This window comes from Pollachius pollachius (assembly GCF_949987615.1).
Source record: "Pollachius pollachius genome assembly, chromosome: 11".
Taxonomy (NCBI): Eukaryota; Metazoa; Chordata; class Actinopteri; order Gadiformes; family Gadidae; genus Pollachius; species Pollachius pollachius.
Window position 1 is genome coordinate 16,663,753 of NC_136944.1, and position 24,675 is coordinate 16,688,427.

The following is a 24,675-nucleotide window of genomic DNA, read 5'->3' on the forward strand; positions in this document are numbered from 1 at the left end:
CGTTCACACACACACACACATACACACACAAGCACACCTCTGGATAGGTGTTTAGAACAGCTTTTTATTAGCTGCAATTTGATTTAAATCTGTCGATTCTGTAGAATAGGTTAATTCCTTAGCCTAACGCTGTTTTAGCACCAAGAAAATAATATATATCTTTATCCAGGCCATTTTATATTTTTTAATTTGAGCCATGTTTTGGAGTGTTGCGAACCACAGCCATTACTTTTGATTTGTCGATGTTTGTGTCCACGTGGGCAGTCTTTGGTCAAAGGAATTTCTATTTGTCAAACTGTAAATATATCAGCATTTGCCTTGCAGTATTCAACAGAGCCCCCTGACGATAGTATAGTTGAACATATGCCTATAGCATTTAATATATTTCAGAAGGTTTTGAGCCATCAGTTCAACCAGAATGTTTTACATTCCTTGTTTTAGTATTATAATATTAACGTAACAATAAAATCTGTTGATATTTCATTCAACCTTCTTCTAACTACAGACAAGTACGCCGTTAGAGAAAGATATGGAATGTAAATAATGGGTTAATAAACTCAAAATGGATGTAACACAAGATGATTTAAAAAGGATTCTTTAATTTTTGTGGTCCAGTTTCCAGGAGAAAAAAAAGAAGTTTTTTTTCAGTTGAAATAACATGAAATGAACACAGCCACTCTGGCACCTCAGACATGAAACGGCAAAATAATAAGAATGGGTTACAACACGAATTCTATGAAATTAAGAAGAGTGAATCATCACGGCGGAAAAATAAAAGGACATAAATAATAGAATCTGAACATACACATCTAATCCACCATCTAATCCATACCCAATAAATAAACCCTGGTGGAACATGGAACTATTGCACAGATTGTGTTCACCTACCATAGATTTTCTTCTTTTTACAAACAATTATATACAAACATCTCTACTTCCATACACACTGGATCACACCATAGTAACCACCTCAGTTTTTCAAAGAAATTATTACCATGGCCCCCCGGATATTTTCTACAGCACTAAAAATGTATCTCATGTCAACTCTATACATCGATTGGCGGCAGTATGAGATGTTAAAGTGGCATGGGATGCAGGACTGCGGTCTAACACCCACCTCCTGCAGTGCTTAGGAAGGCAAAAAGGGAGAGGGGGGATTGATTTTTTGTGGCCATGATGCCCTGCTGCACAGAGCAATTCATACGTTCAATAGTTATTTCCCCCAATCGGATGAGCAGAATGGCGACACGTGGTTTTTTTTTATTACATTCTGCCCAAGCCTCAGAGGAGGGCTGCTGTGAGTAGGGGTGGGTGGGGTGGGGGAGTTGGGCTGGAGCATTCATAAATCATCCTTCATCGTCAAAGTGGACCTCACCGTTCTCGTGCAAGGACACTCGCACACACAAGGGCAGTACACAACGTGAAAACAGCTTGTTCATGAACTAGAGTATTTTATTCGTCCTAGATTCAGAGGAGTTCTCAAGCACCTTCTCATGTGACACAACAGCGTTTCTTCTTGCGCCATCAGCCACCCCGGACATACATCTCACCAAATGCTTAAGCGCAGGCTAGCTTATTAATAGCTTACAAATGTCAACTTACTTGTATACAAAAATCAGTGTCAAAATGAAAGAAATAATACAAGAAATTGAATCATCATATATTACACCCAAAGTGATTACCGGGTTCCCACATCCGTGATGCGGAGACACAGAATAAAGCCCTCCTTCATAACATAGTAGGAAAAATGACGGGTGGATCTTCATTTTCGTTTTCTCTCGCAAAAAAGTTGTGGCAATTTGTCCAGCAAACACATGTCAGAATGAAGATTCATTTTTATTTTTAACCAAAAAACATCCAGACGTCTACAGCCGACAGACAGCCGAAGCGGAACCACACTATCCCTGAGGGCACAGGCAGAGTGGATGCTGAAAGCCACATACATCACCACTAACCCCAACACCACCCCTCCTCCTCCTCCTCCCCAAGGGAAACCTGCCACCGCCTACAGTACTTCCTGGTCTGTGTCAACCAATCAAAACGCCCCCAGTTATGGAATCAGCGTGTGTGAGCATGTGTGTGTACCCTACATTCATACGAGAGTAGTGTTACCCGCGGTTCATTTCACCCGTACCTGAGAGTTGAGGCCCTGCTCTCAGGAGATGAAAGAAAGCATCGGAGAAAGGGGGGGGGGGGGGGGGGGGGGGGGGGATGGTACGAGAAGGCAGCCTTGAGAACGAAAAGCAGGAATGGGGAAAAGGGAAGGATCAGAATTTACTCTGGATCCACCTGGCTCTATTACGTGTGGGGGGGTGGGGATGGCAGCATGACTCGTCTCACAGAGTCGGCCACGGGGCACTGGAACAGCAAGGCATAGGCAAAGAATGAGCAAAAAAGGACAACACAGCATTTGATTGTCCATCCAGATAAAACCAGATTTAGATATATACAGCATATCTTTTTTTCGTTTTTTCGCAAGGCAGGTAAAACTGTGGCAGTCGCGACCATCGGCTCAAGGGGCCGCGATCTACAGCGCAAGGGCTTTCGACGGATGGCAATAGTTGTGGGTTTTCGTTGGCCGTCGGTGTCTCGTCATGGTGAGCGGTGTATCCCCCCCCCCCACCGGCCGGTCCAGACCGTTGCCTAGCAGCAAGCCCTCAACTCCACAACCCTCATGCTGTACCTGTGAGGAAGAAGGGGGGCTTTTAAAAGAGGGGAGGAGAGGGAAGTGACAGAACTCCACTATGAGGAGAGCGTGGCCTTCTGTTGCTTGCCTTTGACGTCAGAGGTGAGGTCAGGGAGGAGATGCTATTTGGGAGTGCCAAGCTTCTTGGGCGTTCCGGGGCGTTTCTGCCAGAGTTGCGCGGGGATGGTGAAGGCGTCCACGCTCATGGACATGGTTTTGGACGGGATGGCGGTGAACTGCTTGCGGTCCGAGCTGTACTTGAAGATGGACTCGACCATGTCGGGGCCGATGACTCGGGGCCCGACGCCGGTCAGACGCACCATCTCCTCCGTCTCCGGGTTCATGGTGTACACCGCCCGGAACTGGCAGCTGGCGTCCCGGAACAGGATGAGGAAGTGGTTGGCCGGGCTCTTTTCCATTTCCTGGGGTTTTTTCAGGAGGGGGAGAAGGGACATGATGAGTGGAGGGTGAGCGGGTTGGGGGTAGGGAGTGACGGCCGTGTGACGACAGTTCTTGTAAGTGGAAGTGTACAGAGGGGATCACAGTGACTTGTAGCCCAGTTGGGGACAGTTTGGACTCTGTAACGGGGGGGGGGGGGGGGGCAGCTTACCTCTACAATCTTGTTTTTCTGCGGTTCGTTGACCTTGCCGGCGAGGCAGCAGCGAGAGATAGCGTTGTGGATGATGAACTTATTTGACTTGAAGCTGGGCTCCTTGTACAGCTTGGGCCCTGGAAAACAAAACAGCGTTTGCAAAAGACGTTTAGCATACGAAAGAGGGACACACACGGACACACGGACACACGCAGACACACACACACACACACACACACACACGGACACACACGCAACGTGGCTTGAGATGCTGGCTCACCGGTGTACTCCGGTATGGAGGCCGGGGAGGAAATGGTGGAACCGTTCTCCCAGTCCCTGTCCCCGTTCTGGGAGCTCACCCTCCCCGGGGAGCTTCGCCTGGCAGGCGAGTGGGAGCGGCTGAGGCAGAGAGGACAACACAGGGAAGATTGAGGATACGGGGCCTGAGAACAGTTTCTTGTCGTCGTATTAATAGTGTAAATCATGGGGGAAGTTATTTGCTTGAATAGTATAATAATAGAGGCTTTCAAGTTGCTTTAACTTTGACAGATACCTGGGGGACTTCCTGACGGTCAGGTCGTTGGCCACTGAGGACAGGTTCATGGTGGAGTGGGAGTACTGCTTGTTCAACCTGGTGTCTGGTAGGAGCGAGGGAGGAACGGGCGAGGGTTTGAATGGATGATAGAATAGAAAAACCCGACCGTTGGACATTGATGAATCGGGACAGACGAAATCTGATTTTATTGATATATTTTCCGGGGGAAACACTGGCGAGTGGCCTACCAAAACCCTTAGCGGGGCTGCGGGACAGGCCTGAGTCGTCTCGGAAGACGGTCTTGGGCCGGTTCTTCACGCCGCGGACGGTGGTGGGCTTCTGCCTCAGGACCTTGCCCAGGTCCTCCATGACCTTCAGCTGGTGTCTCCGCTCGTACTCCAGCCGGGTGAAGTCCCCCCTGCGCTGGGGCGTCCCCTCGGCGGTGGGGGTGCTTGACCCCGTTGGGGTGCCTGGGGTTGAAGGCCGCGAGTCCCCCTTGTCCCCCCAGCCCTCGATGGTCATCCACTGTGGCCTGCTGAGAAGGGAAGGGCCGAAACGGGGCTCAGATGAAGTCAGATTCAGTGGGTTCATAAAAAGGGCCAGTTTGACGAGATGATTCATCCACTCTGATCTCTTGATAAGGATCTGTGAAAACAAACTTTACTACTAGTCGTCCTTTCACCTGAAAGCCATAAGCAGAATTGTATATATTTGATGTCCTTGATACAATATTAAAACAATTCATGAGTTATCAGAACTATTCTCAGTTTATTTCCTGACCATCAATCAATCAATTGATCGACTCTTCATTTTATAAAGCAAGTCCCTACTTGGCTTCTTTTTCCTTTTCCTGCTCCAGCTTGCGTTTCTTCATCTCATCCGCCCTCTTCTGCTGCTTCTCCAGCAGCGCCGCCCTGCGCTGGGCCATCTCATCCTCCGGGCGCTCCTTGTCATCCTGCTCAACGGAACGCACGCAAAAAAACAAACCACTCAATTCACAGACGACGACCACGACACCTGATCACGACACCGAGACAAACGTCCATCCTTCCGGTCCGCCTACCTTAAAGAAGAACCCCAGGCCGCTCCTCAGCTCGGGCTCGGTCGCGTCGCTCAGGGAGTCCGAGAACGGGTCGGGGCCCTGCTCCTCGTCCTCCCCCCCGGCGGCCAGCAGGGAGACCTCTACCAGCCCGCTGCGCTTGTCGCCGTTGAACACGGCGTCGCTCTCGAACGAGCACTCCGAGGGGGCCCCGGAGCTGCTGCCCCCCACGGCCGGCCGCTCCTTCCGGGGGGTGTCCAGCTCCATGCTGAAGATGCTTTGGTTGTCGTTGGAGCCCGCCTCCGACAGGGCGTCCTCGGCCGGGAGGCGCGGCGGCGTGGGCGTGGGCGCCGGTGTGGAGTCGGGGGTGTGGGCCGGCGTCGGGTCGGGGGAGTGGTACAGGTCGGCCGGCCGGTCGTCCGAGCCGATGGTGAAGGACGAGGAGGTCTGCACCTTGCACTGCCAGGGGTCCACCCGGCGCAGGTGGGGGATGCGGTCCACGTTGCGCGGCGCCGTGAGCACCCGGGACATCCCGGGGCCCTTTGGGTCCAGCGGGCGCGCCTGCTGGTGCTTGGGGCTCTTTGGCGGCGCCGACTGGGCCCGGCGGTGAGCGTGCGGCGACTTGGGCGGCGGCGTTTGGCCCGGGGCTCGGCGCGAGGGCGACGGCGAGGAGGAGGAGGAGGCCGAGTTGAGGTCCCGCGAGGGCTCGCGGGACGAGCGCCCCGCCGCGGGGGGCTTGGGGCCGGGCGGGATGACCCAGGACCGGGTGCCGGGCGCCGCCGGCTTCTTCCGGATCAGCTGGCTCTGCTGGTCCGAGAGGCGCTGCATGTCGCTCTGAAGGGAGCTCAGCGCCGCTGTCAGCTTGGACACAGCGTTGTTGTAGTCGCCCAGCGGCGCCGTGGCCTTCTCGCCCGAGGGAGCCGCCTTTTTGTCGGCCTGAGCCCCCGCTCTGTCGCCGCCCTCGTCCTTCGAGGGGCGACCCTCGTCGTGCCCCTTCTCCTCCTGCTCCATGCGGGCCAGCCTCTCCTCCAGCGTCAGGCCGGCGAGGTCTCCGTCGGCGGCGGCGGCGGCAGGGTGGCCCTGGCCGTTCTCCTCGCCGCCCTCGCCCTGCTCCTTCTTCAGCTGCAGGAAGGCGCTCTTGCCCAGCCGCTGCCGGTGCTTAGCAAAGATGGCCTCGATGCGTTTCTTCTGGGCCTCGATGGCTTTGCGCTTCTCCTCCAGCCGCACCCCCAGCTCCGACATCTCGTTGGTGAGCTTCGGGCTCTTGCCCGGGCCCTCCTCGGTGGCGCGGGCCGCTGCGTCGCGGGCCGCTGCGTCGCCCCCGCCCGGGGGCCCGGCGGGGGGCTCGCCGGCCTTGGGGGACTCCAGGCCGTGTCTCTTCTTGCGCTCGGCGAAGCTGGTCATCTTCACGCCGCTGTCCGACGGCTCTTTGCCGCGGGGGCGCCAGGGGGGCGCGGCGGCGGCGGGGGCGGGGGTCTTGGGCGGGTCCTCCGAGGCGTCCGAGTCCACGCTGCCGTCCCTCAGGACCGAGTCGTCGTCCCGGGAGCCCTCCGAGGGGTTCCGGGTACGCTCGGGCTCCCGGGGCTCTGCCGCGGGCCGGTACATCGTCCCCGAGCGCGAGGGCGCCGAGCAGCTCACGGGCGGGGGGCCGCCCGCGTGCCGGCCCCCCGCCTGGTCGTCGGGGGAGTGGAGGTAGAAGCCGTCGGGGGCCCCGTCCGGGTGGTGCCGGGGCTCCATCTTGCTCTCGTTGTGGATGATCTGCAGGGCCTCCTCGATGGTGGGCAGCTCCCCCGCCTCGCTCTCCCGCTGGTGGCCGTTCTCGGCCAGCCGCGGGGCGCTGGGGCTCTGGGTGACCCACGAGGCCCTCTGGGGCCCGTTGGCTCGGGGCAGCAGGTGGGCGAGGTCCCCGGGGGGGGCGAAGGGCGCCCTGGCCTTGGCCGGGCCCCCCGGGGTGAGCTGGTCCGAGCTGACGGAGCGCGTGATGAGGGGGTCGCCCATCACCACGTCCACGTCGCTGTCCAGGCCGAAGGGGATGCTGAAAGACACGGCTGACAGGGGGCGGCTGGGGAGAGGGGCGGGGGGCGGGGGGGACAGAGAGAGGCTTTAAGGACGAGCACAGATGCTGATCACAGGTGTGCAGTTGGGAGGGAGTCGTCTGGATGTTGCCCGGGCCTACCTGAGGGGTTTCCGGATCTTTGTCTTTCCTGCATTTTCTAGATGAGACAGTGAGGTAGACTGAGTCAAAGGTCCTGAGTACATTGGGGGACGGACACACACACACACACACACACACACACACACACACACACACACAGACACAGACAAACACAGACAAAAAAAGGTAAGGCATGCATATCACGCAGGGATAAACACCATCAAAATCTCACAAAAAGATATGAAAAATATATTTACGCATTCAAACATCAATAAGGGCGAGAATGACATTTTACAAATAATGGTTTACAAACGATAGGGAGAGTGCAGATACACACAACACCAAAAAGAGCAATCTCAGTTCCGCTCACCTGACTGGGACAAGTGGGACGAGATGGGAACGAAGGGCTTCCTAAAGATTGAAGGTGAGCCACTGGAAAATATAAAAAGACAAAAAAAGATTGGCACACTTTTCAGTTTTACCAAGTACTTCACGGTCATGAGGAAGGACGCCTGTGTACCTCTTACTGGAGCTGGCTGGCACTGCTGGTCTGGAGCCATCTAGTGGACAAGAAGACCCCTCGCATTAGATGACTGAGGTCTGAACTGACCCCTGTGTCGGTAACGCCCCTGCAGTCACAGCGGATCTCACAAACGAGCCGGTAATGGGTTTCGCTCACCTGATGAGTCTCTGGGTTGGACGAACTCTGGCCTTCGTACTTCAAACCAGTTCAGCAGCTCAGCGAGAAAGCTCAGCCAGTTGCTCTACACACATGACAACCAGAATGTTTCAGTCTCAACCAGAATGGGAATTATCACAGACAGCAAACACTCTGAAGGAATTAGTAAAGTGCAAGTGCAGAATGTTGTGTGCCCGAGGGTGTTTGCATTTGACAGCAAATACGTGTGAGTGAGTGAGTTGGTGAGTGAGTGAGGGAGTGAGTGAGGGAGTGTAGGTAGCCATGCGTGTGTACCTGAAGCTCTGGTGGTGCGTAAAGCATATCTTCCAGTGCCAAGGAACAGCAGCTTTTTAAACAACTTTCGCAGAACTCACGGATGAAATGCAGGTTGGACAAGCTGTCCGCTGCAGACATGGCATCCTTCATACAAACATCTATCGAGGAGGGATTGGACAAAAGGCCTATTAGGCACCAGCAGCAAAAAACTGTAACTTGTATTCTATTCTTGAGCACTTTGAAGTTCAAAACCAACGTCCCGCCATACCTTCAAGTCGTAACAGATCAGGGCAGTAGTAGTGCATTACAGCAACAACAGCACAACCAGTAGACAGGTCTTTGACCTCATTCACTATCGGGAAAATGGGTTTCTGTCTGGACTGCGTCTTATCCTTCCTATACCGCAGCTGAGGAAGCAAAAACCAGGAAAGAGACACTTAAAACAGCTCCAATCTTTGGAGACATCCCTGATCTCATCCCATTGGAGGTCAATCTCAAAACATTTAGGCATTCAAAACAAACCATCAGCCTCATGGCAGAAATGTATGCGGTACCGATGCACATAACGGTATCCAAAAACAGACCATGCTCACGGGTAACGAAAGAAGGACAGGCAGGCAAACGGTAAGCGCCGAGGGGAGTAATTGAATCCGAGCAGAAAAAAAAAAAAGCTGAGAAAGTGGGGCAAGTGAGGGTCCCACGAGGCGAGAGAGAGGGGGCGAGCGAGCAAAGAGAGTGTAGAGAAGTTACTAGGGCAGGTCGATGCCTCGCCGCGAAACACACAGTGTCTCCCTCACATGTAAGGGCCAGCCACAGCGCAAGGTGACGTGTGCCGTCCCACGCAGACCATAGGGTGGGAGGTGTGTGGCCGCATGCATCGCACACAGGGTACAGAAATGAGGACCAGACCTGAACCTGACCTTCCTGGCTCCCGCCGGGGGGGGGCAAGAGAGAGAGCGGATGGATAGGTGGGAGCGATGGAGAAACGGAAGGGGGGGCTAGCAGGAGGGGAGGGAAGAGGAACTTACAGGAACAAGTTTCCAATACCAGCGAGTGGGACACTGTCAGGAGACAGGAGGGCAAAGCACAGGAGACGGAGAGAGACACAGAGACGGACGGAGAGAGACAGACAGAAAGGAAAATGGACAAACAAGTGGATAGGACAGGTATTAACTACAACTAGAAGAAACAGGGAGAGAGGATAGTGAAGATGGTACCGCTAAAGAAATACAAATAAAGCCCAACCTACACAAGAGCCCCAGAGTCATCCCATCATTCATTTGGTATAAATAGCGTTATGCTTGTTAAGTTGGGCCGCAAATACTGGTCAAGTATCGTGCTAAGACTAGTGCTTGCAAACGTTTTACGTAATGGTTAAAAGCCTAATCTCCCAAAGGGATAAACATGCGTTTCGGAGCACTTGAGTGGAAACGTCAATAACCGTGGATCAAGTCGAAGTGGAAGGGAGTACTCACCGAGGGCTGCACGGACTCGGGCTCTTGGTTGGTTTGGGCCGGATCGTCTTGGCTCCCTTCTTCCATCTGTCTCAGCTTTTGGTTTAACTGGAGAAAGACAGAACAGCCTTGAACGCACCATACTGATCGAGTCAGATCAATAGGCTACAAATGAAAGTCCACCCACAAAGTCCTATAGAGGTGGCTATTCTACACTATGCTTTTATCCAAAGCGACTTACAATAAGTACTTTTGTCATAAGAAACGCAGAAAACGTATCATATACAAAATGATAAAAACAACCCATTGCCAATTGTTTATCGAGTGAAACACAAGGGGCTTCTACTAAAACAATAAGAAAAGCCAGACATTAAGCTGACGTCTGTGGCCTTTCCCTCACCTCGTTAACCCAGTGAAGGAGTGGCTCCTGCCAGCTGGTCCCACCGCCAAGCAGCCCCCCTGCACCGCGTGTCTTCGCCGTTGCCACTGTCTCCATGGCACCCACCGCCATGAGGGCGTCCATCAAGGCCAGGTGGGCACTCTGCACCAATCGGATTGGGAGGGGGAAATGGTAGGAACAAGGACAAAGATCACACATCGGTCAAAGAGCCGTCAACTAACCGTAACTCAATCGTAGGCCATTTCCATCTACATGACAAGGCATTGGTCACAGTCAAGGGCGTAGGAACCGGGGGGGACGTGTCCCCTCCAATATCGGAGACAGGCGCATTTGTCCCACCTAAAAATGATACCGGATCTGTCAGGTTTCCGATATGTGTCCCCCCCAATGTTAAACTCATTCCTACGCCCCTGGTCACAGTGCACATGCGGTACAGGCAAGTAACTAGCGCATTCTGCAGCAAATTAGAGGGTATTTACAATGTTGAAACAGCAGAGGTCGCAAGTGGGCAGCTCTGAGTCAGCAGTAATCCCCACAACAATATTGAATTCCAGGGTATGCCACACTGTTACATTTGATGACTAACCAAATATGTTCCTATTGTTTCATGTGTCTCATTTAAATCTTTAACAGTCTGTGTAACCTGTTGGACGGATTAAACCACATAGCGCAGAATACCTGCCTTATAATGCATACCATCCTTGCATTTAGATCCCTTTGCCAGCCCCATCATACGCTACTTCAGGGTGAAATGGATTCATATATAATTGATATAGACATGTTGACATTACAGGAACTTTCATGCAACAGTCTTCCCTTTATATCCTGTCTTCAGTTAAATTACCCCTTTTGCCTCTACCTTCTAGGGTTTCCAACACAATATGCTTGTAGTATGACTCATGTTGCAGACTCACTGCATTTCAAACAGTGAACTGGCCGACAGGCCAGAAGAAAATCATTGTATTCTTTGCTACAGAGGTATTTTCCATAGTTTGAATGCATGCGTTTGCGTTGGTGGCTGCTCAGGGAACAAGAATTTTCACGCAAATATAGAAATCTTGTCACCCTTAACAATTTCAAAACAACAACAAAGCACACTGTGGTGGAAAAAACAACACCAACATCAAATAATTTTTTACAACATGGATGCCAAGTTATGCATAACTAATATACTAGCAAAACAAACCAAGGATAATTGGTGCTTCCCTTCGCAGTGGAGATTTCCTTGTGGAGGCTGTTTCTTCTAATGCTCAGAGCCCATTAAAAGGCACCCACCACAGCACGACTTGATCAGTCAGGGTGAGCGCCTTAACCACTCTAAGACTGTTAGCTCATTAGCAACGCTGGCATCAGTCACATACTAGTACTGTACCTACCGTCTCGGTTTATGCTAGTCAATGACTTGAATGCTTTGATCGTATTAAAAACAAAAACACACACACTAAAGAAAAACTTCCAAGCTAATATTAAAAATGGAATGAAGGTCTGTTTGTGTGTTGGGATGCTTTTTTCAATTGCCATATGATTGAGGTTGATTGATTAATAACCCTGTTTCACAATGTTTACCTCTATCAGTATGAAGCCACAGAACGGACCGACCTTTGACCCAAACGGAAGAGCAAGAAGCTTGTTTATACCAAACAGACATACTTAATCAATGTCAGAGAAGTGGTTGAAGAGTGCACAAGTAAAGTATTAATTTAGGTGACACACGCAGGCAGGAATGCCACCACGCTAGGTTTAAGAACACACACACACTTTCTTCCTTGTTTATTTAGTAAACTTGCCTTTACCTGCTCTCCGGGAACTATCAACACCATTCAAAAGGCAAGTGCAGTGAACATTGGACACAACATATCCCAATGGTACATGTCTTCTCAGAGTAATTTTATTGTATTCATTTCTGTATATCTACTGTGTGACTCCACCGCTATACAGGTCAAAACCAGTTTTTAGCACTACAAAGGGATATGCAGTTTTGAATCTTGAACAAGTAAGGACTATTGACCTGCATGTGACCCTCCCCTAGAGCATTTCACAACACCACGCTTGTTTTTCCAACCAGCAAGACGTCGGATCACTCGATGAGCTACCTCTAGAGCGGTCTTCCTTCCGAGCCGAGCCAGCCCAGAACGTGTCTAACACTTCCCCGTCTCTAGTGACCATTTTATTGGTCATCGCGGTTTATTGGGACACCGGTTCCCTTCTGTCCCGAGTGGCAGAGGGAAGGGGGCTGCCACAGCCTAACCACAACAAGCTTAATGTTGCAACAACCTCCAGCCAACAGGGGAGAACTGGCAGGTCCCAGAAAAACACATTCCAGCCAAAGGGGTCATTCTTGCAATCCCTCTGTTTGACGCTTTAATCCTAATCGGTGCAAACCCGTACATGTGGCCTTGAACTGCTTATGAATTCCACGCCGAAGGCCTTGAGACTGGCCGACCGGTGCCGCGTCCCCACTTTGTTCTCAGCACTACACACACCGTTTGCACGTTACATGCAGCGATCCCGTCCACGTGTTTGTCTGCTCAGCCTTGATGTAAAGTGCTGACCTGCGCGGACCCTGAACTAGGGGACAGCACAGCAGTGCAGGCTATGCCAGCAGAGGCCTGTCAAATAGCTTCGGGGGGGGGGGGGGGAAGAGAGTGCTCAATCTCTGTGGAGTACTGCAGTGCAGTCACTCACTCATTAAGTTAACTCTGGCTCGCCTGCCCTAAAAAAAAACAACTAAAAAGAACAACATCATTCCCGAGGCTAGAGCTGCCTGCTTCGTGGCTCCGTGTCTGTCAGACATCGCTCGTCGGGCTGACATGAAGTTGTCTGGTCCTGCCGGGGACAACGGGGATGACGTAAGGGTATTGGATACAGAAACAAATGAGGAGAGAGAGAGAGAGCTCACTAATGATGTCATCACAGCGTTGTGAGAAGGAGGCTGAGTCATGCCCGGTAGCGTCTCCCCTTATCCTGCGAGCCAGCGATTGATCGTTAGCCACCATAGGCGGATTACAATGAAGACTCATAAGACCTCATTGATAACCGTACCCATTTCAAAAGCCAGATGAAACTATGCCATTGATGTTGAGTTCCGAGGGGAGAAGCTGTATAACAAACCACAAACCGAGTGCATGATGCAGCAAGGTTAACACACAGTGAGTGAGTGAGTGAGTGAGAGTGGCCGGTGCCGTCTTTCTCTGTACAGTAATTATTCAGGAGGGAGCAGAGGGCCCGATCTTGACAAAGAAGAGGATTGAATGGGGATGGGGGGGGGATGAGGGAGAGAGAGAGAAGGAGGGGTTTAGGGATATACTGCCCCCCTGGCATCAGAGGGCCTAGTAAGCCAAATCACAAGTTTCCCCCTAATGAGAGGAGGGCGAGAGAGGGGTACACACAGCACGGCCTGCCAGATCTCCACAACAACAATCCAGCTGACCCACAATGCACCTCTCCCCAAGCCAGGGTACAGTAGTGCATAGTGTTGTTAGCCTGATCATCGACACGTCGATTGGAACTTTCCAGCCGCTGAGAGGAAGGGCTCCCTCCTCAAACCCATGTGACACTGGGGCGAAAATCAAATACCACCCCATCAATTGCACCCCTGCTGGGAAATCATTATGCTCTGGCGGAATTGGTTTTCACACAACATGTCAACATCACAGTAAGAGAAAAGAAGGCGAAAGGCATCGTTACTGGTCATTAAATGTGATTAGGGAAAAAACTCAGTCGGATTACGTCTGCAATATGAGTTTCAGACATCCCCCCCCCCACCCAGCTTAAGGATGGGTGCTTATTGAGAGGGTAAAAGGAGAGAGTCACGGGGGGTGCTGGGTCAGCCAGGACTGGGGTCCTGCAGAGGGAAAGGCCAAAGGGCAGAAAGCCTTAAAGTACAAGCACCACCGGAAATTGGTTCCGTGTTAACATTTGACCAAAGAAGAATCCAGACATGTTGTTGTCTCCGGTCTGAAAACTAAAAACACCTAACCATACCAACTTGTATTTGGCCACACATTTGGCTTTTCCGAACAGCAAATGCTCACAAAAGCAAATGTTGCCAGGCATGAATGTTAAGCATTTCTGATCCGGGGATAAAGTATGCCACTTGTAATTACAGTCCTGCTCTTGACTGATGCTTGCTTGACCGAAAAGCGGCCAACTCAGCAGTGCGATTTAAGATCAAGTAAAGGGGGCTGATGAAAACCAACAGAGCTCTGTGAGGGCTTCTCTATGGCATAAATGAGGATCATTGGTAGAAATTACATTCAAATTAATGTAATTTAGTTAGCCACAGGTTCAATGAAACGCTAACAAAAACAGCATCATTACAAATTAATAAACTTTGCCCTTTCACTAAACTGACTGAAACCGACCAAAACAAATATTAGTAGGTATTGAATGGTGGTCATTTCTGGTAGTTCATCAGCTGGTAGATGCTGATGTTTAGTCTGGATGAAAGATTATCTCTAATCTTTGCAGATCTTTATCCACAAATCTGAGGATTGGTGGGGGAAGGGTCACCACCACCACCACCACCAGCCACAGGGGCTGGCTGACGGATGTGTCTCTAGCTGGAGATAGAGGAGCTGGACGACTAATGATGGAGGCTGTGGTCGACCTAAGCGAGGCCCAAGGGTGTGTCCGCTATAAATCTTCCCTTTTACGACTCAGAGGAGCCATGACTGGGTCAGGATGCAGCATGAGCAGCGAAAACAAAAACAGACTCACACCAATTGGGAAGTCATTAAACCAAAAAGTCAATATGAACCGATTGATTGATTCTCAAATGACCAATTTGAAGCGCTCTGTGAACAGCATTCATCGCAGCTTAACATGTTTGTGTTTGTGTGATTGCATGACATGAGGACCATGTCATGTGGGGGATTTTTTGTTGTTGTGGTTGACACAAATCTGCGTTGGAGGTTTAGTATGAAGGCAGCGCTGCAGTGGATTGCTCCCATAAAGCCGTGCACTGGCAGGGGCCCGCATTGCTGCTTCATCCCACTAATGCCGTTAACTGCATGACCCACTTTCTCTCTCTCTCTCGCCCTCTCATTTTCTCTCCCTCTCGCTCTCCGACACACACCAGTCAACAGGGCTCAGATCGCACTGCCGACCACTGACTTCCAGGCTCGCCTTGGCACTGCAGCGGAGGGCAGCTAACGCTAACTATGCTGAGGGGGAGTTTCAATGACAGCCTGACGGCAGCGATGCTCCACCATGGTCAAGAGCCTGGGTGCATCGCTCATCGCTATAGCAACCAACCAGACACAGGCAAAATAATAACAATGTCAACGCGTAATGTTATCATGGGGCTCCAATAATAGATTCTAATCGTAGCGATCGATCGATTAGAAAGAGGTGTGCTTTCACGTGATTCTGACAAGCAGTCTTTGTAATCATCCTGGAATATAAAGGATGTGAGACCATGGACGTTGAGTGCAAGGGAGGGTCAACCAGGAGAGCAAATAAATATCCAATGAATAACATTATGATTCATAAAGCGATCATGCATTCAAAAGCATGATGTTTAAGATGTTTATCTTATGCAGCAATTCTGCCACAACATAACATCCCGTAATAGAAGTAGCTCTATGTGGCAATATAATATACATAACAAATATATATTGTCTCCTGAAACAATGAGTACATTTCCCATGAGCTCATGTGCTATGAGTCACCAAGTTCAACTTTGACTATGTAAATAACAAGAAACCATGTAAAGGCCATTTAAAAAATGAACACGTTTTATATTTTATCGGTTGAAAACATTAACCCTATACTAAAATACAAGCATTCTGTCCTCTGTATTTACGATTTTATATAACTAGTTTCTTTTCATTTTCTTTTCTTTAGACGTTGTTCCAATGCATCATAACCACAACAGACACACACAGTCTTAATTGTGTCTTCATGTTCTGCGTCCGTCGTCTCTACACTGTGAATAGGAGCCCCACCTGCAGCCATGACGACCAGATAAAAGCCAGTGGAGCAGGCACTTTCCACCTGAGTGTAGTGGGAACAATATCTTGCCTCCCAGGGGACTCCCGACCTGGCTTTCAGAGCAGCCTTTGTGTGCGTGTAGCCGGAGGGCGGGTCATGCGTGTTTATATACTGTTCATGGAGAAGCCGCCTGAAGCTGGGTTTTTGTAGATTCAACATCCACAAAACACACCCATCAGGTTCGAGTACGCACTATTGTTCTTATGCTGTTCTTCTTTTCGGTGAGACTGGGGGACCAATGACTGTCTGCTTCACACAACATGTGTGTCAAGACTTGAGAGAGACTCATTGTCAAGACCCAGAGAGTCAAACCTGTTACTCTTGCTTCGAATGGGATCCAATTTTCAGCCCACCAGAGAGAGAGAGCCAGAGAGAGAGCGAGAGAGAAGGTAGGTGAGCACTCTTCACAAACGGTGTCTCCAGTTTCAGTTGGCTTGTTGTCCATCTGATCTGTATCTCCCCCTGCCCCCCTATTGTTTACCTTTCTCAGATTGGGCAATCCACCCCCCACCCCCTCCAGCCCCAGCCCGGAATTAAGACAGTGGAACCCATGTGGTTCATGCTGGTGCTCACAGCTGGATCCACTCACCCTCTGGGATCAGCTGAGGGTGGGGGTGGGGACGGGTTTCAGCCAGGGGGGGGGGGGGGTTGGGGCCTTTATGACTTTGATGTCCCTTAATCCCCTACAATAAATTCGTTTGGAGCTCTCCTCAAAAAAACCTGTCCGACCCTACACACTGCTTTCTCTTGTGCCTTGTGCCTCACAAGAGGGGCCTCTGGCAAGGCTGAGCCAAAAACACATCACCTCCGGGTTCCCAACCACACCGGTGTTGATATTATGACATCTGATTCTCAGCCCGGCTCAGTGCTGTGAACCACTAATGGGAAATGAGTGTAACCTTTGAGTGTGCTCAAGTGTCCTGGGCCAAATTTGCGCCAGAAACATGTGCTGCCCATGGTACCCTTGGATCATTTAAGGGACAATAGAGGCCTCAGGCCATTAAAAAAAGAAATGAACTATTTTGTGGCAGGAGCCAAGGTAGCTAGCCATACTTTCTAAGGAACAACACACACACACACACACACACACACACACACACACACACACACACACACACTACCATTTTGATGGGCTTGCGCCGCAGGTCTGCGTCGCCCACCGGCGCGTCCAGGTCCGTCGGGGGCAGGCCTCTGTCGGCGAGGAGCCGCAGGAGGGCGGCGTTGTCCGGCGGGGGGGCCCCCTCCGGCGCCGAGCCCCCCACCAGCAGGGTGTAGGTGCGGCAGTAGAGCTCCGAGGACAGCAGGAGGCGTGTGACGGGGGGCTTGAGGTGCTCCTGTTCGTACTGGTCGCAGTAGAAGGGCTCCCGCAGCTCCACCGGAACTTTCTCTACAGACAGACAGACAGACAGACAGACAGACAGACAGACAGACAGAGACACACACACACACACACACACACACACAGACAGACACACACGTCAACGTTCACTTCCAGGAAACGGCAGTACTACAACAAGACAGATACAGTTGGCAAGCTGACGCCTGGAGAAGCCGGGACGCTGGAGATAAACAGGATGACAAAGTGTGTGCGTGTGCGTGTGTCCTTTACATAGGACCAGCATTCCTCGTACGATATGAAAAGGCTGTATAAACTCTTATCACTACATGTTCTTCTAAGTCATGGGTAATCATTGCTTAGGAATATGTGAAAACACTGTGCTGCTGCGCTACGTTTACAAGATTCCCCAGACCAGATGGAAACTAACTGGCATGTGGCCTAGAGCTCTTATCAAACCAGTGAATGACAATTACTGGGGTGGCAGGAAGCGTGTGTATACGCGTCAAACATTGTAAAATATAGTAACCCAATTCAGTAGAATTGCTATCAAGACAAAGGGAAAATTATTTGTGTGACTAAAAGGGACCAGACAGGCATAGGAAGGGAAAAGCACTCCTGCATGCCCTTGACTACGAAAGTAAAAGGCGACAGCCCACGGGAGAGTAAATCCTCAATAACATGGTGCATTCCTGTAGGCCACATGGTCACATGGTTTCTCCTGAAGCATGGGCTGGTTATGATCGCAGTCTAGTAATCAGCGGGGGTCAAGGCTTGTGGGACATGATGACATTCAGAACGTGGGTTAGCGTCAGACCCCTTCCAGACACACATTCGCTCCGCCCACCGGCCTTTTGATAACCTACTTCTTTGCTCTCAGATAAAGACCCTCCGTCAGACTTTCCTTAACAGGCCGTTTAAGCGAATGGCAATATTTGCTGTGCATTTGTGGCATGCTAGCTGCCTTTCTACTGTCACCAGAGCGGACTAATGTCAAACAAAGCTGCACCTTAACCCACAGAAAACTATTTTGATCTCTGTGCCTCAGACAATGTTTAGCAAGGGTGTATGGATGTGGCTACATGGGTAACAAACAGAGATTATAATGTTAAATACAGACTTGCTTTTTCAGTACACAAGAACAGAACAAACACTCTGTAATGCACACTTGACACGCCCTCTAGAGAACTGGTGTTACTGCATTCAGAGTTATTGAAACTAGCAATAGTAGCGCTTCCAATCCAATAGCCTGCAATTGGGCAGACAGATACTGGACACAGTCATTGGTTGTGTTTAAACCCTAGAGCCAAAAGCTGAAAAATACCACTTTCATAATATGCATGTCTGAAAAGGAAAGGAGAACCAGACAGTGTAACACACACACACTTGGTGGAAAAGCTGGCATATGTCATTAGGGACCCCTAACACAAGTACTTGCATAACTTTGCCAAAAACAAAACATGGTTAGACAATGGCTTTGCCTCGGCCTGCCCTCGCTGCAGAAGGACTATAGGTGTCAAACAATAATGTGCACCACATGGGTCATTTTGTTGGGGAAAAATGCTATTGTGTTGCTTTTCAACTCAACCAGGGATCGCAGCGTAGAGAAAACACCACATACAAACTCTTGTTTCAAAATCCTAAAAACCAGGCCGTATGAGGCACCAAGGCAGCCCTGCCAGTGATGCAAGGACAGAACTTGAATGCAAAGCAGAATGCAAAGGCCACAGCTCAATGAAATGAAGCTTTGATATCGCTTTGAGAAACAATTGACTGTGTGTCATTCTACTTAAGGCCAAGATAAACGGACAGGCTATATATATTTTTTTAAATAGGGTAACATTTGAAAATACCAACAACTTTAAAAGTTGATGAAAGGCCATTTCATATAATTCATCAACACCACCCCTGATCAATAATGATTAACATTGTTATAGATTGTTATATAGATTTTTCCATCTGAGAAACATTGCAAGAATCAGACCAATGTTATCTGCAGCGGATGCAGAGACACTGATTCATGCATTTGTTTCATCAAGACTGGATTATTGCAATGCACTGTTCTCGGGACTACCAAAATCTACCACAAAAAGTCTACAGCTTGTACAGAATGCTGCAGCTAGACTGCTGACCAGAACGAGAAGGTTTGATCATATCACACCTATTCTCGCCTCTCTGCACTGGCTACCAATAACTTTCAGATCGGACTTTAAGGTGCTACTGCTAACCTATAAAGCCGTGCATGGATCTTCTCCATCCTACCTGAAGGACCTGATCATTCCTTATAGTCCTTCTCGGTCCCTCCGGTCTTCGGGAGCTGGCCTTCTTTCACTGCCGAAGGTTAAAAAGAAATCGGCCGGACAGAGAGCGTTTGCCTATCGAGCCCCCTTCCTATGGAATAGGCTGCCACAAGTGATCAGGGAAGCTGACTCTGTGGAGCTATTCAAAGGAAAGCTCAAAACGCACCTCTACGATCTTGCATTTGGAACATAGGATTGTGAAAACGATTGTGAAAATGCGAAGTGAAGACCACTCTGGTTGTTTGTGTTTTGTTAATGCAGTATACATTCCCGCTATGTGCTGTTCCGTTCTAATTCAGTATTCTGTCTGTTTTAGCATGTTGCGGTGACTGGACTGGATGCCTGGACTCTCCTCATGGTCAACCGGCCAGCACCACATCACCATTTTTGTGCATGTATTTACCTGTATGTCAATTATGGCACCCATTGCACTCCTGACCATCCCTGGAAGAAGGATCCCCCACTATGCGTTTCTTCTCAAGATTTCTTCCTTGCTAATTTCAAGGGAGTTTTTTCTTGCCCTTGTGGGGGCTTGGGTAAAGGGGGGTGTCATAAATATTTGACTTGTTAAGCCCTTTGAGACTGTAATGGTGATTAAGGGCTATACAAATAAAATTGAATTGAACACAACTGGTTAGCTAAATGCTATCCAAAGATAGCTTAATGCTTAAGATAGCATTGGTATTGTGCGCCGTTACCAGAATGCCGATATCAACACATCTCCCGGATAATATTTATAATTCAAATATAAGATCCTGTCTAAGTGATGCAAACTTTAGTCTCGGGTTCAGGCGCAAAGGTCAACAGGTCATGGAATGTTTATGTGTCTACATTGGGAAAGCAAAGGTTAAATAGAAGCACATATTGATGGCCCCGGGGAGAGCTGGTTATCAGGGTATAATGGAGTGGGCAACATTATTATCTATTCAAGATGCAAATCTGTGTGTGCAAATCTAAAGGCCACAGATTGATAAATAGCCTTTTCCAGGAATTCCTCACAGATTTCATCATGCAGCCTATTAGGTTTTCCTTCATATTATCAATCAATTTCCATTAGGATCACAGCAAAGAAAATACAACCACAAATGATTTCAGTTAACTTTCAAACTCATAAACAAACAAAAAAATCTGTTCCATAGAACATTTGTTTCTTGGTTGAGTTGTGCAAGCTCTATAATCGCCCGGTGATAGCCTAACAGAGGCCATGTGTTGAATTAAAGAGATTGAGTTAGCCCTGGGGGTCATGTCACAAACATTACAGTAAACAGTCACGTCGCCAGTGTAATCAACAGTAATCAGCCCAAACGCATAAGAACACAAACAAACAAGGTGCCGCACAAAATATGGCCCAGTGCGAGCCCTTCACGATCCCGTGGGAGTATTCAGTCCGGGCAGACCTTGTCCCGCCATGCCCAATCTTGAGTGCCCAAGTGGATCGGCCAGCGTTGGATTTCAAGGGGGTTGCCATGGGAACGGTGGACATTAAGAAGCTCTTTGTATTAATTAACTGGCACACAAGTGGACAAATTTGTGCAGGACTGGATATTCTGAGTTGCCCAGCTGCCTCACCCCTTCAGAGACACTGGCATTATGGCTTCTGTAATTCACTGGAGTCTGAATGCTCAGGAGTTTTAAATGGCATGCTAAAAAGTAGTCATAATAATAATAAATGATGCCCATTGGTGGTAGTTTTGGGGATGGAAACTTTTAGCAAATACAACTGTTCATATTGAAAATATTGGATTATTAAGATTAATAAATCAACCACCATGCCACATCAATTATTGGGTAAAGGGCAAATATTTAACTCAATTATGATGGCTTAACATCCATGTGGTCGCTTTGATAAGGCTAAAAACAAAAGTACTTTCTAAAGGTTTTTCATCATGTGGTAGGATCAAATAGGCATGATTACGCTCGGGTTGGAGAACAAAGCCAGGTCCTGTTTTAATGGTCCCTAAATCTGGCAGTGGTGAGAAGGGCTGTGATGTTCCCTGGGAGCCACGTGGGCTCCCTAGGCCTGAGTGATATGCTAATCCAAAACACCTAGATAAAGAATGAACACATCAAAATAGCTAGAAAAACAGATACAAACGGCGACAACAACCACATTCATGCGAACCGGAGGGTTGTTCACTGATTACGATGGTCTGTTTGTCCATAAATCAGAGACATTTGGATTTGATTAAGAGTGTCACTACAGTGTACAAGCCTGGGACAAAACAGTCAACACGTTCTAGCTTTTCTTTTTTGATTACCAGCCACCCCCCCCCCCCCCCCCCCCCCCACACACACACACACACACACACACACACACACACACACACACACACACACACACACACACACACACACACACACACACACACACACACACACACACACACACACACACACACACACACACACACACCTGTGTGTGACACTAAGTAGGTTGTACAAAGCACCATTCACATACAAGCCACGTCCTAAAAGCCTGCACGGTCACCGCAGACGCACAGTAGAGTACCTCTGTACGGGATGTAAAGTAACCCGGCCTTGGGGTTACAGTCGCTAGCTTGCAGAGCTTCTTCCTTAATCATGTCATGGATCATGTGGCTTGATAGCATATGCCCCGATAGCATGCTGACAGGAAGTAAGGAGAGGGTGTCTGTATGGTTATAGAATAATGGTTTTGTAATAACAGTTATGTAATGTAATGTAATACAATAACCCTACGGCAAGTTAGTATTTGAGCCTGATTTTAAATCATGTTCTATGTGAAGGTTAGTAGCTCCTCCCCATACTACAGGTAATAGTTCCTTTAGCTCATGGTTTTAATGCAATGTTGCTGTGGACCAAAGCATCGATGAAGGGTTGTTACCCCCCCCTCCATCAAGGATCCAGGATACCGTGATATAGAAAAATCTAGAATAACGTCCGATATCGATATTTGAAATATTGGCCAATATATTGATATCTGTCATTATTTGACTCCCTAGATTGGCATCTACTCCTAAATCCAGTATCAGTCGGGCTCTAGTGTCCCAATTAGGGCGGTTAAATGGTAACTCCCGAGAGGGCCTGACCACCGTGTTTGAGGAGAGGAGGGTGATGATGAGCAGGATAAACATTCCAACAGGCTCTACTGATGATCCATGCGCTAACAGGTAACCAGGTGGAACCCCAGCAACAGGTTCCAGCAGTGTTATGCAAACATCCGTCTTGCAAACTCTATCTTTCGCAAGGTATAATTGCACCTCGCGCCTATCTTACAAATTATAGATTTGCAATGTGTCAACTAATGATGAAGGCCTAAATGGGTTATATACTAAAGAGGTCATAAAACATTTATATTATAGTGTTGAGTCCATCTCTTTACAACATGTTTATTTTGTGTTTCGAGTAGTTAATGTTGATGTTATAAGCCATAATCTCATTCTGGTAAAGTCACAGTTGTGCTACTGTGTGTGCACTGCAGTAGCCCAACATAATAGCGGTAAATTACAACAAATCCTTAGGCTGGTTCTGTTGTGTGTGTTGGCATCCCCTGCTGCTGCTGCTGCTGCTGCTTCTTCAGCCTGTGAGCCCGGGGCATAGAACATATGATGGCACTTAGATTTTTGAGAAGATATTCGTAGCTCCTAGAACAACCCACCTCCGGTCACGGAGGGCGACTTTGACCAGAGGGCGTGGTTGAACCGTAGCAGAAGAACGCACAGCAGGAATAGATAGAGCAGCGTGCTGGACTCAGGGACACATGAACTGCTATTGCACAACGCCTTAACCGGGTTGTTGAAATACAATGGAGTTCAGCTCACACCCTTATTCCCCAGACAAAATTATAACGTGTTTTCTTATAGGTTCAAAACGGACCATCATTAAAATGACTGAAGCTTTACCAGCCATGCTTCCCTGTCCCACAAACGGCTGATGGGGGCATATTTCCCTGTAGCTGTTAATCCAAGCAAAATGTGTTGAGTGCATGGCTAGTCGACAGATCTTATTCTCATGATACTTTATTGGTGTTAACCTTAAGTTAAAATTGAGTCATCATTATTGTCCGGGCGTGCAAATCAAAAGAATGTAAGTGGGTGTGTTTGCGCATCACCGAAAGGGCCGAGTGGGTTTCTGTAGTCGATGCGCACATTGAGAGCAAACCACCAGAGTTGCAACAAAAACATTTCTGTAGGACAAGGTACCAGCATGTCAGCAGAAATAAAACATACCTGCTTGTTTTACTTCTAATTTTTATATTTGAGTCCAAGCTGTCAAACCGACCTCAGTGATCATGTTTGGTCTACATTTAAAAAACAAAGCGGATTAACTGCTGAGGATGAAAACACAGCAGCAGTGGCATAGTTTGTGCCTAGAATACGAAACAATTGCCTCGAGGATGAGCTTACCCAGGACTAGTTCAACATTTAAATACGGCGAATGGTCCCCATGCAATTAGTCTAATATTGACGTAGTCAAAAGTGATCATAAGACTGTAGGCACTCTTTTATCTGCTGCTCTTTGTGCGTGTGTGTGTGTGTGTGTGTGTGTGTGTGTGTGTGTGTGTGTGTGTGTGTGTGTGTGTGTGTGTGTGTGTGTGTGTGTGTAAAATCGCTGAGTTTACATAGGCTACGGTCAGTTCACCTTTCCATGCGCTTCCTATTGCACTTCACTGCTGCGAAATGCTAGGCTATTAAAAAAGGGATGTTGTTACCCGAGAGCCTATGTGGGCCATAAATAATCGGGACTGTGAGCAACACTGACATACCTGCATTGCCGTATGATTTTGCTAGGAGCCATCCGACACTTGCGCATATTTTCCCCCTTGTACTGTCATACAAATCCAATGGTTTAATGTCCGGGACCACGAAAGTCTTCCTCGTTGCATTAGAGTCCTCCATATCGAGTAGGGGAAATTGGAAGACAAAAGGTAGGCTTCGGTTCACTGTTTCAATATCAAAGGATCATTATTTCAGCAAGCTATTCCATACCGCCGGGGCGAAAATACGGATGTGGGTAAGCCTTCAGACAGGGAAATATCCGCCCGGGAACTGCCTTAGTGGACTCTTCCATAAAAAATATCCTTGCTGCTCCAAGTGAAACCAGGAGAATATCACTTATTCTACGGTTTCAGAAGTTACTACATGACCCATCCCATGTGGACACTTGAATGAAGTATTATTCTCCACTCGTTGTGTCCTTGGTACGCATTGCTGTGCCTAGTGCCTCGCTGTGGGATCTGTACGCCGTTGA

The 24,675-nt window shown here is 48.9% G+C and overlaps 1 protein-coding gene across 1 annotated transcript; it reads right to left on the minus strand.

Annotated features, from left to right (window-relative positions):
- Positions 1–579: 579 nt before the first annotated feature.
- Positions 580–24,653, minus strand: camsap3 (calmodulin regulated spectrin-associated protein family, member 3). Its single transcript, XM_079747030.1, has 17 exons — positions 24,191–24,653; positions 16,932–17,197; positions 9,817–9,957; positions 9,438–9,524; positions 8,231–8,369; positions 7,981–8,120; positions 7,687–7,771; positions 7,528–7,567; positions 7,378–7,439; positions 7,029–7,101; positions 4,877–6,914; positions 4,644–4,768; positions 4,062–4,348; positions 3,832–3,916; positions 3,559–3,677; positions 3,297–3,415; positions 580–3,108 (listed from the first exon to the last, which is right to left on the minus strand). The coding sequence occupies exons 1-17, from the start codon at positions 24,321–24,323 to the stop codon at positions 2,809–2,811; spliced, it is 4,239 nt and encodes a 1,412-aa protein (XP_079603156.1). The 5' UTR covers positions 24,324–24,653; the 3' UTR covers positions 580–2,808.
- Positions 24,654–24,675: the final 22 nt, after the last annotated feature.

What these genes read in the sequence shown, in the direction of transcription:
- camsap3 (XM_079747030.1), bottom strand. Translation starts at nt 24,323, where the DNA reads ATGGAGGACTCTAATGCAACGAGGAAGACTTTCGTGGTCCCGGACATT. An exon ending in AAGATCCGGAAACCCCTCAG is followed by an intron (nt 6,915 to 7,028) that starts GTAGGCCCGGGC and finishes CCCTCTCCCCAG; the next exon opens with CCGCCCCCTGTCAGCCGTGT. An exon ending in GAAAAGGAAAAAGAAGCCAA is followed by an intron (nt 4,349 to 4,643) that starts GTAGGGACTTGC and finishes TTCCCTTCTCAG; the next exon opens with CAGGCCACAGTGGATGACCA.